At 28.2% G+C, this 17646-nt stretch overlaps 2 protein-coding genes and 1 long non-coding RNA gene across 3 annotated transcripts in view; 1 reads left to right on the forward strand and 2 right to left on the reverse strand.

The window, feature by feature from the left end:
- The window catches only part of LOC149877717 (roquin-2-like), a 12150-nt gene extending 9337 nt beyond the window's left edge, over positions 1 to 2813 (reverse strand). Inside the window, exons 1-6 of the mRNA XM_090073979.1 lie at positions 2717 to 2813; positions 1915 to 2554; positions 1494 to 1647; positions 1196 to 1243; positions 954 to 1106; positions 631 to 849 (exon numbers count right to left, since the gene is read on the reverse strand). Of these exons, the coding sequence (XP_089930105.1) occupies positions 631 to 849; positions 954 to 1106; positions 1196 to 1243; positions 1494 to 1647; positions 1915 to 2522 (1182 nt within the window). The 5' untranslated portion in view covers positions 2523 to 2554; positions 2717 to 2813. The remainder of the gene's footprint in view (positions 1 to 630; positions 850 to 953; positions 1107 to 1195; positions 1244 to 1493; positions 1648 to 1914; positions 2555 to 2716) is intronic.
- Positions 2814 to 3245: 432 nt separating this feature from the next.
- LOC149877718 (uncharacterized) lies at positions 3246 to 4482 on the reverse strand. Its single transcript, XR_016448141.1, has 3 exons — positions 4092 to 4482; positions 3573 to 3639; positions 3246 to 3408 (listed from the first exon to the last, which is right to left on the reverse strand). It is a non-coding gene; the product is annotated as an uncharacterized LOC149877718 (long non-coding RNA).
- A 3376-nt stretch (positions 4483 to 7858) lies between these two features.
- LOC149877719 (opsin Rh1-like) lies at positions 7859 to 11855 on the forward strand. Its single transcript, XM_090074161.1, has 3 exons — positions 7859 to 8372; positions 10022 to 10086; positions 10699 to 11855. Exon 3 carries the CDS (start codon positions 10737 to 10739, stop codon positions 11634 to 11636), a length of 900 nt encoding a protein of 299 aa, XP_089930287.1. The 5' UTR covers positions 7859 to 8372; positions 10022 to 10086; positions 10699 to 10736; the 3' UTR covers positions 11637 to 11855.
- The last annotated feature ends 5791 nt before the right edge of the window (positions 11856 to 17646 follow it).

The raw sequence follows: 17646 nt of genomic DNA on the forward strand, positions 1-17646 counted from the left end.
TATCATCATTATTATTATTATTATTATTATTATTATTATTATTATTATTATTATTATTATTATTATTATTATTATTATTATTATTGTTGTTGTTGTTGTTGTTGTTGTTGTTGTTGTTGTTGTTGTTGTTGTTGTTGTTGTTGTTGTTGTTGTTGTTGTTGTTGTTGTTGTTGTTGTTGTTGTTGTTGTTGTTGTTAATTATAATAAAAATTATTATAGTAATATTAATAATAATAATAATAATAATAATAATAATAATAATAATAATAATAATAATAATAATAATAATAATAATAATATTATTATTATTATAATAAAGTTAATAAAACTAATCATTATAACAACAACAACAACAACAACAGCAACAACAACAACAACAATAGCAATATTAATTAAAATAATAATAACAATAATGCTATTAACTATAATAAATGAACCTTTGTAAATATTTTAAATTGTTATATTGAAAATGAAGTTTTTTAAATTGTTTAAAAGTTTTCCTATTATTTAAAAACATGTAAGCTTTTCACTTCATATTCAAAAGAATTTTTTCTTTTTATTTTTCTTTATTTCATTTATTCACTTTACATTCAATAGCTCTTTTTTTTTTTTTTTTTAAAAAAAAAAAACCTTTATAATCTTCCTCAGACCAGACACCACAGCAAGAAGAGAAGTCAAACATTCCTTGATATCATTCCATGAATGTGGTTTACCTTCAGGATTTGGATCAATGCTGGCTAACTTTTCTAAATGCGGTAAAAGGTCTTGCAAATTATGTGGATCATCAGATCGTTGCAGTACAATAATGAATTCTTGTATACTTGATGCAAATGAAACTGGAATTTGCAGCTAAAAATTTGTTCTTTTTAATTAACTAAAATTTCATGAACATTAGAGTACATTTAAAAATCTTAACTACTTCTTTAAGAAAAATAAGTTTTTTGTAAACAAACCTTGTCAATTACAGACTGCATATGAGATTTATGGCCACTATCAGCATACAAAAGATATGACCACTGTTCTGGAGAAATATGAAGTCCGGTTTGAATTGCAATTTGCACTATTTGACCATCATGTTCTTTTTGCAGTTCAGAATAATCTTGATACTGAAAAATATTGTTGGCATTGAAAATAAAATGATCAAGATTTTTTTAAGATAACAGAAAAAAAAAATTTAGAATTAAAAAAAACAAACCTTCTCATGAAGTTGAAGCAAAGATGAATCACTATCTCTTTTTGTTACCTATAATTTGTCACTTAAGCAACTACATTTTCATAAAGAGTATGCAAGTTGAACATTAAGAACTATACAAATACAAGTAATTAATACATATTAATTGATACAAATACTTATACAGCTCCATGTTAAAATTTCAGGGATTTTACATGAAATTTAAACATGGATCTAAATTTATAATTTCTATCAGTATTTAGATTTGTTGCCTCCAGTTTTCTAACTTAATTGAATATCTACTACCTCAGAAAATGCTTACCTTAAAACAAGAAGCTCGATAAAGCAACTGTACAACACTTCCAATACTTGTTTTTGATGCTTGCATAAACTTCTCCTCTAAATGTTGAATCACTAGTGAAACCAGAGTTTTTCGAGGTAAACAAATTCCATCCTCAAGTGACAAATGTATTAACCTAAATCATTAAAATAAAGCATAACTTAAATTATTATTTATATTACTTATATATAACTTAATATAATCATCGCTATATATCACTTATATATAACTTAATATAATCATCGCTATATATTACTTATATATAACTTAATATAATCATCGTTATATATTACTTATATATAACTTAAATTATTATTTAAAACAACATAAATATACTTTGTGATTACAAAAAAATTTTTTTCAAAGGCATAAAAAAAGAATTACTTAAAAGTTTAACATTTACTTTAATACTATTTCTTGTGTGCCAGGTCCCAAAAATTGACAACCATGCTGTTTCAGAACTGCTCTAAGTAATCTCGATAGACTCTGTGAATTTTGATGCATTAAAACAAGTTCTTTTACAGCTCTTTCCCCAATGCTTCGAGCAGCTCTCATTGCACGAGTTCGTCCTTCAGATTCTGCTAACTGACAATTTAAAATTGACACTATCTTTTGGTGCATTGGCTTACTTAAGACCTTATTATTATTTGTGTAGTTGCAATTAGTTATTAGAATATCCTGCAAACATTCAGCTAAGGCCTCAAGAGCTTTTTGAGCAGCATCAAATTCTCTGCGATTATTTTTTAATTCAGGAATATCCACTTCAAAATATATCGGAGTAGTCTCTCCACACAAACTAAGTAATGCATTGTTTATAGGAAGCTTTGTAATGTCATTTTTTATTTCTGTTCCATCAATAGGGCAGGACTGCTTAGAGAGTTTTAAAAGACATGACCTACAAACTGTGTGTCCACAACCTAAACTTATTGGTACTTTCAGTTCTGATTTAAATTCATGCTGGCACACAGGGCATAATTTGAAATCTGTCCATTGAAGTGCCTGTATCGGCATTTTTAAAACTTTGTCAATTTCTTTGCAACTTGCTATGAATACAACAATCATGCAACATTATTTTGAAATATTTAAAAAACAATTTTTCATTGAATCTTTTGAAAGTAAAAAACAGAAAAAGCAAAAAAATCTGATTTGTTTATATACATGCTTTTTTCTGGTATTTATTTCAAATGAAAATAATAAAATATTACACAATATTTTCCAGTTCTTGAACTAATCTGATTTTGAAACAAGCTTCATCCTGGATTTAATGCAAGATTATAACTTTATCTCGAACAAACCTTTTCTATTATTTTTCATGAAACAAAAAAAAAAAAGTAAAAGTATGAGATTTAAGAATAAAATAAAGAGATAGAAAACTTTTTAAAAATAATGACACCTTAAATGAAACCTTTGTTGAAAGATGCTGTCAATAACTAAAACTTTTCAGGTATTAAGTTTAAATTTTTTGTTAGAAACTTGTTTTGACATTATGAAGAAAATAAATCCACTTTTTTTATTGATCATGAAATACCAATTTCATAATAAAAATTTATCCACACACACTTTTTCTTTTTTTTTTTTTAACTTAAACAGTTTTTTATAACATAAAATAATTGAAAAAAAATTTTTCCTGAAGCTAAACTAAAGGGACACAATTGGCAAGAAGATTAATTTTAAAAATTGTAATGAATATAGATAAAACCATTTTTCACAAGCTAGAAACTCACATCCCTCAAACTTCATTAAAGCATTGGACACAAAATCTTTTTATTTGCCAAAAAAAAAATCAATAAAAAAAAAAACTTTTTTAACTCTGGAGCTTCTTACGGATTGATCAGATTTCTTCTCAAAGATTCTCTCCAGGATTGTTTTACATCTTGTTCTCAGGATTTTTTAACATCTATCAAAATATAAATAATATAGATAATGTAAAATATAAAAATTACCAAACTATGTTTTTTTTTTTTTTTTTAAAGTGCTTTGAGTTGTATTTAAATAAAATTTAAACAAGAAGACATTTTATTGAAAAATTTCTTTCTTATATCCAATAAAAAGGATACTTACATTCCTGTAAAATTCTTTAAAATTAAATGGAGCAGAACTGTGGCTCATTATGACCTTTACAAATATTCTGAAAATAGAAATGTAAGCAAAATTATAACTGAGTGTGGTAGTATGGCTCTCTTAACAACTTGTAAGATTTAAAAATTGGTTAGAACAGCCTATGGCATCAAACAGACTTTTTTATTTACTTGAAAAAAGACTGAAATTTAAAATATTCACAAAGTATATATATAATCAAAATATATATATAATTAAAATATATATATAATCAAAATATATATATAATCAAAATAGAAAGCACTCGCTTTTTAGTTTATTGGTCATCGACAAAAAAAAGCCAAAAAGAAATTTAACAAATCTTAAGCCTTAAACCTCTCCAAAAAAATTATCAACAATAAAATATTTTCTTAAAAAAAAATGTTATCAAATTTAAATTAAAGAAAAAGAAAGAGCCTTATTTATAATAAAATTTTACAAAAACTCACATGGGGAACATACTAATATGTAAAAAAAATTTACTTTGACTTTATGACTGGAAGTTTCTCATTTGTCGCAAACAAGTTGTCCTTTGAATGTTGGGGGTTTTAATTTGGTTAAATTGCTTGGTTTTCTTTTTTAAAAATTGTAACTTTCTTTGGCAGCTGTTGTTTGATTTGTAAGTCTTTTCAGCATCAAATAAGAAATTTAGACTTTAAATTTGATACAAAATAAATTACTTACTTGGTGACTGTCTATCAACATTTTTTTTTTTTTTTTTTTTTTAATTTGGTGAGTTTTAAACCTGCCACAACCTGTCACAATCTTTTTGAGCTTTATCACGTAACAACCTTGGTTTCTGTTTTCCTCATTCATGAAATCTCTATTGACTAAAGTAACCCTCATGAAGAATAAATCATATATACTGAAGAAAATATATACGAAGAATAAAAAATATATATACATTGGCGTCTTGAATTTAAATAACGCGCTTCTTCGGAAGCATTTTCCACATTTTTTAAATTCCTAGAAAAAACATCTCGCAACTATTCCGACTGATTATTAGAAGTAACTCGCAACTATTCCGACTGATGATTAGCCGATGGAAAAGAACTTTTTGAAGAGGCTACAGGATAAAATATAAACATGTAGTTTTATGCTACAAGTAATAGCTAATACTATTCATTTGTCATGTTAAAAATGGAACAAACTAACATGAGGAAATTTAGTTTAGTAAAATGGATAAATTTATTGTTATTGCTATTTAGCATTTACCTTACACAAATTAATCAGAATGATGTTAGATATAAGTATAGGCTCAATACAACAAAACGTTGGTGCACAGAAGATGCACAACAGTGTGTTGAGTTTGTTCCAGCGCTTCAAATGCGCCTTTAAAAGCAGCCGCAAATAATCGGATTTAGGGCGCTGGTGTTAATTGAAGGTAATTAAACAACACGTGGAGAGTTTAATGGCGCCACCTGCAATCGAAATAAATGTAACTGGTAGCAAAAAAGAACGCAGGTTCCCATCGAATGCGTTTTAATAAGCGACTTTAACGGAGTATATTCGTTTTGCTTCTGTACAAAAATTTAACATAAAATAAAACTCTAATTGAAGTTTAATTTTAGTTGCTTTCCAAAACAAAAAAATTTAACAAAAATTGATCTCTGTTTCACATTTTCGCATTTTCAGCCTCCGCCACCTTTTTTTTTTTTTATTTTTTTTATTCTTTACAATAAGCAACAAATTGACTTTTGAAAAATTAAAGATTCTTAAAATATAACAGAAAAGCGTTACACATTTAAATTAAAAATATTATCCACGCGTAATAAAGCAGCATAAAAGTGACCGAAAAAATTTGGATGGAAAATTTTTGAATCCCACATTAATTGTTGTAATGCGTTTGGCTTAAACTTTTTCCACGCACCTTGATGGAGTGAGGTTTTTACGAAATTTTTAATCCTTAATCGTTAATATTGAGGGTACTAATGAGTTTTGAGGGATTTACAAAAGATGATGCAACTAACATAAAATCGTATTGGATCATCTTGGAACTATGTTCAAGTTGAAGTGTCATCATTTCCCAATAAAATTCAGTGTGTCATACGTGTCATGTTGCTGAAATGTAAACAATATACTTTCTTTAACCGCATCATTCTTTTTACCAACAAAAAGCAATTTGCGGAAAGCGCTGCATTTTTGTGATACATTATGAGCGAGGCGGGTATTTGTAACCGTTCCGAGGATTGCCACTTATAAGCGGGGCAGGTACTAGTACCCTTTCCGCACATTGCCGTTTAAAAGCAGGACAGATATTAGTTCCCGTTTAAAAAAAGTGATTTTAAGTGACGCAAGGGATAAATAATGTTTTATCAAATATATATATTGGTGTATTTTTACCAGGAACGCAATCCACATCACATGCAGTCATCATAACAAAATTTGTTTACTTGTCTTTCAAGTTTCATTTATACTAGGTTTATGTTTCCGAACTTCGCTTATTATGATGATTTGTTTATTACCCTTATGATAATGGGTATATATGTCCTATAATATCCTATACAATTAAGCGCTAACGGTGATATATATATATATATATATATATATATATATATATATATATATATATATATATATATATATATATATATATATATATATATATATATATATATAGAGAGAGAGAGAGAGAGAGAGAGAGAGAGAGAGAGAGAGAGAGAGAGAGAGAGAGAGAGAGAGAGAGAGAGAGAGAGAGAGAGAGAGAGAGTATATATTTGTAACTATTTTACGCAATCAAATAAACTGTATATTTGGTTGCATACTATTTTTACATATGTATATATTATCGGACTATTTAATTTAGCGCCCGTAGAATTGGGAACAACGGGCTATAATTCTAATAGCTTTATATTTTTGAATTGTTTATTTTATTGTTTTTTTTTGTATAATTTTGTTCATAAGAAAATCGACCAGTAATATTGTATTTTTATAAAACAACTGAGTCCTGCATAATCTCACGGATTTCTGAAATACACTTATCAAATATAAAAATATAAATTAATGTATATAAAATATAGTTCCAGATAAGACCCAAATTTAGATAAGACCCAAATTTACCAAATTTAGCAAAAATCTAACCATTACTTTACGTCTATCAAGTTTACTTTCACTCGCATGTATTTTGCTTAGTTGGCAAATTGGCCCGCTACGCAGCACTGTCCGATTTCATAATCTAGCCGCTCGTAATGTGTTAATTTGATTTAAAATGTGAGTTCTGGTTGTGGCGTTTTGTAATGGCAATTTTGACAACGAAAAAAATGTGAGGAGGGGCCAGTTATGTTTGAAAATGTTGAGTCGGAGGATTCGAAAGATCAAGATTTATGTTAAACTCAAGTAGAGTTCGCTGAAACCTTGGAAATATATGGGTCCAAAAGCAAAGGAGTTGCGTTCGGTATACACTCCAATTTTCTTATTTTGAATATGCAGAAGTTTTTTTTATGTGAGCAACTACTGTAAAGTCAAAATCAGAAGGATTTTTTGCATGGAATTGTGACGTGGAATGAAAAGTGAATCTACATTACAACCCAAAGCCCAGGAAGTCGATCCATAGTATAATGCATAGTAGCATCAAATGGTTATATAAATCATTGTACAGAATACTTGGAGTCCGGGGTGGTTGGAACCTGGTCTAAAACTCTGGAAGAAAATATCCCAAGTGCAAATTTTGGTGCAGATTGGTACATAGGTGTGGATTTACATAAAGAACAAACAAACGGACTGAGGGATGGACATTTTCTTATGTTATTAAACATTTATGTAAAGTCAATATTGGTGAGACGTAAAAGTGGTAAACTTTATTTATATAAGCATATTTTTGCTAATTTTACTTTGAGTGTATATTTTTGCATATTTTTACATATTTATGCATTTTTAGCATAAAGCCATATTTTTTATAGAATATTAAGCAAAAAAATTTGTTTTACATGAATTATTTTTTAATGGTTTTTATTACTCTTTTTATTACTTTTTATTACTCTTTTTATTACTTTTCGTATAAAAATTGTTTAGTGATTCGATGTTTAGGTTAGAGTTTATTTTCCCTTTTTTAATTTCCTTTTTTATCAGAAAATACTTTTAAAAAAATTTGTAAATTGATTAATCTAAACATTTTTGTTTATGACAAAAATTTATTTATTATTTTTTATCATTATTAAAACTGTTTATCATTTTTATTTATTATTAAAACTTATTTATCAACTACCTCATAAATACTGGTGTTATATTAGTAAAATATGTAATATTTTAGGTTTAGCAAATTAAATATTATTTTTTAATTGAGAAGATAACAAGTTCTTTGAGATATTCGCAACTTGGAGAAGATTTGGTTCATTTGTTGTCTAGAGTATTAAATAACGGAATATGGCTACACAAGGATATACTATTGCAGAGACCTTAGCTTTCAAACATCCATCAATTATCTCTGTTGATTTAGAGCGAAGTTTATCGAAGTTTTTTTTTTTATAAATACGATTTTCTCAGAAATCAGGTGGAGTTTTCCACTCAAGAATTTGAGTAAAATGTTCATTATTTTTATTGTAACTGTAAGTTAAAGTAATTTTTATATTTTGTTATTTTTTGTTCATATGAGAGAATTTTATATTTTATTTATTTTAAGTTGATATTGTCAAAATGAATGAGTAACTTAACACCAAAAATTTGTAAAGTGAGTTGTTTTTTTATGGAAAAACTCACATGTCGATTGAACTCAAACTTAAAATCTAATCTCATTAGCTTCGTTTCAAATAGCTGTGCATAAACTACGTAAGTCTTCATCTCTGTTATTTTTAGTTGTTAACCACCAATTTTACTTGCTTGATTTGGATAAGCGAGAAATAAGGACTTATTTATTTTTAATTTGATTGCTTTATTTTCACCTTTTTGCCCTTTTGATTTTTGTTTTGCACTTGCAGCATTTTTATTGAGCGAGGCCTTCTTAGCTGCTGGTTTCTTATTGAGCAAGGCCTTCTTAGCTGCTGGTTTCTTATTAAGCGAGGCCTTCTTAGCTGCTGGTTTCTTAATGAATTAGAATGTATCTGGTGATGTGATGATGTGATAATTGGGATGATTGCCGTTTTGTGTGAGCAGGATTACACTTCTTTTTTTGGAGAAGATACCTTTTTTGGAGAAGATACCTTAAAAATAGATAAATGTTGGCCTCTGCTGAATTTCTGTTCAAATGAACATTCTGTCTTTTTGTGTTAATTAGCTTTTACAGCATTTTGTAGAGGATACAAACTGCAAATTTAAGATTTTGTCAAAGTAATTGGACCAACCAAATATAACAATTCTTTTTTATCTCCATTATTGCGAATTAAACTTTTGTTGCAAAAACTTTCATTTTAAAAAATCTATAGAAATGTGCTAATACCTCATTTCCTAAATTTCATCTTGATGGTGAAAAAGTAAAATCATGAACAAATTCACAAAGTAAAAAAAGTGACTAAAAATTCAACTTATTAAAAGAAATTGAATTATTTCGAAAAGCTTTAGATGTTGATTATTCCAATAAAAAAAACTTTCCGAGAAAATTAGCTGCTCAATTTTGAGGAGATCACAGAAATGAGATTATTTTATTTAACTTCCACTCCCCCTCTCCCCCACCTTCCTTTACTTTTTATACTGGTCATTTATATCTAACTTAAAAGTTTGATAGAGATACTGAATATATAAATTGTCGGCAGTTTATTTAGCTAAACTACATAAAAAAATCTCCATTTTGCTTTGAAATATTTACTTGTTTTTTTATTGGATAACAAAAGTCCTTTGTTTTTTATAAGATAACAAAAGATTTTTTGCTGAATTTCCACGGACTATAAAGATCATCTGAATAGAAAAAAAAATACGTCCGATTAAAAATATTTAGTGTTTTTTTTTTTTAAATAATAACTAAATAATAACTCAGCTTATCTTATTTTATTTTTTATGAGTTGAATCTTTCCAACTAGTTTCACTGTTAGTAATAACGTAGCGCGAACTTTAAGAGTTGCAATAAAAAGCGAATACAGCAGATGTGGGTTTTGGTTATTGAATAATTTGATTCCAGACTTATTCCAGGTTACTCTGAATTTATGATTTATATAGTTTAACAATTTTATTTTAAGTTTATATCTTATTTACAAGGCAGAGATCGCAATAATTTTATACTTTATAGAGCTGAATCCTTAACGCGAAGTGTAATTTTTCCTGCTAGTTGATAAAACATTAATGGCTGTAGCAATCTGCGCATAACTAAGTTTTGAAATTGTCATTTTTGAAATCATTTTTATGATAAAAAAAGAACCTTTTTCATTGATAAATCTCTTGGACTGAAAAATGATTCTCGATGCCAAGAGCAGTTAAAACTAAGGTTTTTTAACAACATAATCTCTCCAGGGCTTGATATTCATCCTTTATCTCGGGAATCTTTTTAGATTTTGGGGGTTTTTTTGGTTCAAGTTTAACAAAAAATCTATGAACTTTACGGTGACTTCATACGGTAACTATTTTTTTAGCTATTTAAATTTGTTTTGAATATTATTTTAATTTAATACAATTTTCTCACCTCAACTCCAAATTTAATAGTTGCTTCTTCAATAAGTTTTATTACTCGAACCTTTATAAAAATTTTTTTTATAAGTACGATAGCAAGATAATTGGTCTGATTCTCTTAATTTTATTTCTATTTATTTCGTTTCCTTCACTTTCAACCAGATATTTTGACAGCTTCATTTCGGTTTCGCTCGTGATACTCAAACTATTCAATTTTATTTTGAACTTTTTTTTTGTCATTTATTTGTTATTTTGTACTAAATAAAAATAATAAATAGTAGTTGATGATAAAAAAAGGAAATAGTTATTTACAAAACAAGGGGAACATGGGCTAAGATGATGAATGGAGATTTCCTTACTTCAAATGGAAATAAAAAAATATTTTTTTTAACGCAAAAGATTTAACCAAAGAAATCTTTTTGGGTTGAATTATCAAAGAGGGGCACACTAGACTTACAGACTATATAGGTTGTTTGGAATATCTTATCACGCCTGTACATATATCGTAAGCTAATGGGACTTCGATGAAGGAGGTTTTTAGCTGTGTTTTTTTTTTTAGAGATAAATTAAAGCAAGTATAATTGCGTAGCATCTGAGATGCCAAATGATACCACAAATTATAACAGAAATGTTGATCCAATGATCCAAGTTGCAGTGTTCGGTGTAATTGGCGTTGCTTCTTTTTTCAGCAACGCTCTAATCATTTTCGTCATTTACTCATGCAAAAATAATCGGTCAAAAAGTAATCTTCTTTTGATAAACTTGGCGATATCTGACATCTTAGTCGTAATTGTAGGAATACCAATTCAATCAATTAACTTATTGTCCGAAAATGGTCCTGTCACGGTGGGTTTTTTCTGCAAACTGCACGGTGCATTTATTCTTCTCACGTTTTTAGTATCTAACTTTAATTTGTGTTTAATTGCAATGTTTCGCTATTTGCTAATTGTAAAACCGAAGCTACACCACCTACTATTTTCCAAAGTAAATCTGAACTTTTTTATCTTTATAACGTACATGGCAGTCGTAATTATAGCTTTACCAGCATTGTTGGGGTGGGGAAATATAAGTTATAATCCGATTCGTGGACATTGCATGGTTGAATGGGAATACAGTATTAGTTATCTTTTGTTTCTTCAATTTCTTGCGTTTACAATTCCGTTAACAATCGTATGCTTCTGCTACTATCAGATCATGAGCTGCACAATACGCTCGCATAAACGTATAAGTACCATTGTATGTCATATCAAAAAGTTGCAGGAAAAACGCTTAACCATCATGCTTTTGGTTGTTGTAGGATGCTTTTTCACATGCTTCTTACCTTACGCCATCATTATTTATTATGAAGGGATTTTTAAAAAGAGAGCATCCGAAGAGTTTAGTTTTTGGGCAATGTTGTTCGCATATTTTAATAGCACACTGGATTTCTTCATTTATTCGATAATGAATCCAAAATTTAGAAACACCTTAAAGAGTAAGTTGGCACGTTGCTTTTAAAATAAAATCCATTTAAAAAGGGAGGATTGAATGAAATATGGGAATACACGCTCCATCATATTCAGGTTTATCATCAAAATATTGAGTTATGTAAGAAAAATCCGTTAAGAGCAAGTTTAAATAAAAATATGGGTTTAAAACCAAACTGTTTAGGTTTAATATATCAGATTGTGTTTCCCATTTCTTATCTTATTTCGTGAATTTTAGTGTCAAAAAGTTGGACAAGCTTGATAAATGTTTTAGTTATATTTCAAAATTTTAATCAATAATTGTCAATTATTTGTAGAATGTTACTTTTCCTGATGAAAGTTGCTTTTCTGAATTAATCGTTTTGCATTACCACTTTGTAATAAAGCATAATAGCGTAAAAGAACTTTTAGTTATTAACTTTCCGAGTTTTGAATCCCTAAAACCAGGTATGTGATCAGAACGCAATAGAAAATAAGGCAGTATATTTGACTACATGTTTAACTTTTTTGTTGAAATAAAGATTTTTCTAGTGAAAGCGAGTGTTGCATTAATACGCTCCGAGAAGGGCAAACTTTTGTTTTTATTGCAACTATTTCATTTTTTTTGTAATGCTAAGATATGTAGAAAACACACAGACCTCTATGCTATTTATGAGGTCTGGGCTTTGTTCTATCTACATTTCCACATCACTGCGTTAGTAGCCACCAGGTAACCAATGTTGGGTCAGAATTGATTGACTTTTTTTTCATATTCGGGTTTAATTGTCAAATCGAACGTCAAAAACTTCGACCTGATCAATTATCCCTAAAAATTGAACATAAACAAAGTTATGTAACTTCAACATATTTTTAATTCTAATAAGCAATAGTTAATTCAAGAAAGTTATAAAATCAATGGCTTATTTTATTCTGGCACCCAATTAGAATATCGCTGGTGATTTTGTAATGATTCAAGACGATCCCTTCTAATCACCACTCGGGCATCATTAAAAATGCATCATACATTTTTCATTATTAAAATATTATAAATAAAAACTATTTGGTAAATAATTAGCGAAAGTTGTTAGTACCGTCTGATTCTTAGAGAAGGTCTTCTCCCTTGCTCCGGGTGTCGCAGTGTTACTAGAAGTGGAGAGCACAAGTTTTGTTTTGAAATATTTTTGCAGAAACATTTTTCAAATCAGATTATAAAATTTTTATTTTTTTGACTTCCGACAGAAATTAAAGTAAATTCTTGAATACAAATTTATCATTTTAGCGAATCCTCATTCGATTATAAAACTAACCACTCGAATGATAGCGCTGGAATTTATTAAAAATGGATGTTGTTGTTTTGACTAAAATTTTTCTAAAGAAATGGTTAATAGATATTTTTTAAGTCGAAAAAACAAATTCATAGAATTTTTTTAAAATAAACTTTAACAAATTACGAAGCAAAATTACATCTAATTTAAATTTAAAAAAAAAAAATAAAAAAAAAAAAATCGTTTTAAAAGAAATTAAAAATTCTGTTGTTATTTTCCTTAAATTACTACATAATTAATTTTCTCCAATTTTTCTGTTGTGACCCCCTTTTTACACGCACCATATCTCCGTCATTTTTTAATGTACAATAACGTGGATTACTATTCGAATTTTTTACTTTTTTTTTGGATTGCGTTGGTTTAAATGTTCTAACTTTTTTCTCCCCACTTTAATTTATTTTCGAAATAAATTTACTAAGTCATAAAATTACTATAGTTAAACTTTTTAAACTAAATTTAACATTTTTAATTGAATTTTTTACTTTGTAAAACAAGATCTCAGACACTTTTGTCGTTTTTTTTTTTTTTTTAAAAAAAAAAAACGACTAAAGTTCAGTAGTTTTTTTTTTTAAAAAAAAAAACGACAAAAGTGTTTCTGTAGTTTTTTTTTTTTTTTTTTTTTTAAATATTTTTTTTTTTTTATAAATAATTTTTTCTGTAGTTTTTTTTTTTTTAAAAAAAAAAAAACTACAGAAACATTTATTTCATTTTAAAACGTCGCGCATCAGGTTTTACTAGTTTGAGTACATTTTGACAGGGTTGACATTAAAAAACTCACTTAAAAATACCCACTCAACAAAGCCTGCCCATTTTGACAGGGTTGGCATTAAAAAACTCACTTAAAAATACCCACTCAACAAAGCCTGCCCATTAAAAACCCGCTTAAATAGAAACCACCGAAAAGAGTTTTTTTTTTTTTGAGAAGGGTTGGCAGGTTCAAGAGTTTTTTTTGCTACAAAAAACAAACTTTTTTTACCTTTAAACCCTAATTACTGTTTTTTTTTGGTTGTTTTTTTTGTTTTTGTTTTTTTGCAGGTTTAAACCAATAATGTTATAAAAATAAATATTTTTAAAGTTTAAATCAAGTCTGTAACCGTTCAATGCATTCTTTTTTATGAAAAAGTATTTATGCATTACTTTACAGCTCTGTCATGGTGCAGCCATTTAGGCCTCATTATCTGCGCAGATAGCAAGCACATCTTTTTCATATTAAGTTTTTATCTCTGCAATTGCTTCATTGAGGATTTTGAAGAGATTATCTGCGGTTTTCATTTCTTCTTCGGAATCAACAGTCTTGCGTAAAAAACTCATTTTTCCATCATGAACCTAATAAAATCCAAAAAAACCAATAAGACCCAAAAAAAACTCACTGGTTGGGATATTTTAAAAAATACTTGTAGATTTCTAACCTTGCATTTTGATGACAAATGAAATGTATTTGTGATTCAGCTATCGACATTGTGAAATATCATTTACAATGTAATAATGGAGAAAAAGCTCACTGAAGCTGGCAATTTAGCCAGGGTCTAATCTGATTGGTTAAAACTAAATGACTTAACTGAGGAAATTGTATGTGAAAATTTTGGATTACCATCAATGATGTTATTTATGATTTTTGGGCAGATCTTAGAGACTAGAAAGATGAGCTTCTCAGCGTCTTCGCAAATGGCGGACGTTTTTTTTTTAACAGCGAAAAAAAAACTAAAAAACTAAAAAGAAACTTGTTGAGTTTTAAACGAAAAGCAAAAAAAAAAAAAAAAAAAGCAAAATATTTTGTAAAAGAAAAGATCGCGTTAAGGAGAAAAGAAAAACAAAAAAGTAAAAAGAGTAAATAAGGCATTTCAAAAAGATTTTTCGGTTAAAAAAACTTTTGTGAAAATCGTAAAAAATATTACTATTGAAAGTCAAAAGATAAGGTTGATTTTAAAACTAAAGATAAAGGAAGAAAAAGTAAAAATCAATATCATTTTCATGTTAAAAATTAAACAAACCAATACAAGAAAACACAAAAACTGTTAAAATTTAAAAAAAATGCTGTTAATGAAAAAGAAATTCGAAGTATGAAAAGTTTTTATCAAAAGATTTTAATATTAACAAAGATAATGTTTTAACACTAATAAATCAATAATAAGTTACAAGACTCAAGTTAATATATTATTTTTATAGTTATGATAATATACTTATATGTACTTATTATACATATTCTTTCTTCTAGATTTCTTTCTTCTGTAAGTCACTTCGATTTTTCCGCTTCTTTTGGGAATATTTTTTTACAATCTTTTGGATATACTTTTTCTTACAGTTCTTTTTCTGTAACTTTATTACGGTGGTTGTGAAACAAACTTGTAGCATATGCCTTAAAGCGGTAGCTGAAAGTTTCTCAGCAATCCAATGTGACCTATGTGACAAGTGGATACACATAAAATGTAATCGAGTGAACAAACTGATATGAAAAAGTCAAAACTTTAAATACTTGGCACTGCCTAATCTGTACAAAAAGATTTCTTCCTTTCTCTAATATTTCTGATTTTGAGATAAAAAAATTACTGAATTTTAACCTGGTAATCTATCTGATGCAAACTTGAAGAACCTTTTTGGAAACCTCAATGACTTCTCTTACACTTCAATCAACTGCAAATATGGTGAATTCCATCACGTCACGATGGAATTCATGATATGTAGATGTTTCTAGGTACAATGATTTCTCCTGAAATTCTATAAGTTATCTCCATATTGTGAGGAGGGAAAATCATCTCCATATTGTAAGGAGGGAAAATTATCTCCCTATTGTGAGGAGGGAAAATTAAGTTAAAAACGACGATGGGAAAAGACGTACGCACGAAGACTCAACCTGTCATGTAAACAAATGATAAAGCGGAATAAAAAGTTAAAAACAACGATTTAGAAATACGTACACACAGAGATTTTTCACCTTTTCAGGTAAATAAACACGAAGATGATAAAACTTAATGAAGAAAAAATTAAAAACAACGATTAAGAAAAGACGTACACCCAGAGACTTATTTACCTGTTAAGTAAATTAATGATAAGTAGATATAGCAACGAAACAAATAATAATGGAGAATTACAAAGCCTCAAAAATAGAGTTAGCGAGGACTTCTTGAATAAGCGAAAATGAAGGAGAAAGAGGACTTCTTCTTGAATAAGCGAAAAAGAAACAAAAATAGACTTCCTAAAAAATGTTTAAATTAAAAAAACTGAATGAAAAGTTTTTTTAAAGTTTAAACAAAATCATAAAAGTGTAAGCTTCTTCTTCTGAAATTTACAGATACTACACAAATTTTTTTAGCCACTTCTTTCCATTTGATATTATAAAAAAATATTTAAGAAAGGTATAAAAGAATTGATAAATGTAAAGTCAAATAAAAGTTTCGCCTACTCATCAACACCAAATTTGAAACTAATTTCAAATCTCCAATCATTTTTAATAATTTCTTCACTACGATTAGTTCAAAGTTATCGAACGGAATTCCAAATTCGACCAATCCTAATAGCAGCTCTATTTATATACAACCAATAACGAAAGAGGAAACCCTTGGTTAAATAAGTTCCACTATAATAGACAGTAAAATTGTTGGACCAAACAGCCTTCCAACAAAACTTCTCTAACTAGCGTCAGAAATTCTATGTAAATCACTATATATCATTTTAAATAACTCATTCTGCAAAGGAATATTTCTTGATGCCTGTAAGCATCAAGGTATTCAAAGTATTGCCTAAGGTATTCCAGTCAGATCTACGTTTGACTACACCAACTAACGTCCGGTTTCTTTTCTTTCTAAATTAAGCAAAATCTTTGAAAAAGTTTTGCATAATAAATTATAAACACCATTTTAGTTTTAACAAAAAGCATTCTACAGCTTACGCTCTTACAGAAAGTATAAGAGTTGCTCTTGATAATGGAAACATGGCCTGAGGGGTTTTATTTGATTTACAAAAAGTTTTTGACTCCATAGACCATGACATTCTCCTATCAAAACTTTAATATCATTAACTGTATGAGGTATATGGTTGTTGCAATGGTTTAGATCAAACCTTTTCAATTGTTAACAGTTTTTTAATTTAAATGGCACCTTCTCAAACATTAAAAACGTTTGCATTGGTATTCCTCAGGGATCCATATTAGGTCCTCGTCTCTTTATTATCTTTATCAATGATCTTAATCTTTCTATAAAACATTCAAATACGTCATCTTCTTAAATTTATGAAACTGTCAAAGTTATGAAACTGGATTCTTTTTTACGTTTTAATACAGATACGAAACTAGTCGAATAGGATAATATTTTTTAGCTGTATAAGTTTTTATCAGCATACCTTTCAGAGCTCTAGTATCTAATTCGCTAAAACAATATTATATTTAATATCTAATTGGCTAAAACAATATATAATTGGCTAAATCCTTAATGATCTTTAACCCTGATGACTTTTATAGCTGATTGATTGCTTTTACGAACAGTTTGATTTTGAAATTTTGAGATGTTAATTAGAGCTGCATCAAAGTTAGAACCCATGGATTAATGCACTGGGGTGAGTTGATAAAATTCCGCTCCAACATGTTAACCAGGTGGAAGCATTATTTCGGAGACTAGAAGAAACCCCTATGATAAATTTTTTTAGGAAATGCTAAACATAAAGAATAAATCTATTTGCATTTTCACAGATGCTAGTGAAGCGTAAGAGTTTGTTACTTTCCAACAACTTTTAAACGGCACGTCG

This window comes from Hydra viridissima, unplaced genomic scaffold, assembly GCF_058129835.1.
Source record: "Hydra viridissima isolate aposymbiotic clone 2 unplaced genomic scaffold, HvirCarnegie_v1 scaffold_16, whole genome shotgun sequence".
In the NCBI taxonomy this organism is placed as follows: domain Eukaryota; kingdom Metazoa; phylum Cnidaria; class Hydrozoa; order Anthoathecata; family Hydridae; genus Hydra; species Hydra viridissima.

Bases quoted from the DNA above. Each gene is read 5' to 3' on its own strand.
- LOC149877719 (XM_090074161.1), top strand. From the start codon at position 10,737: ATGCCAAATGATACCACAAATTATAACAGAAATGTTGATCCAATGATC.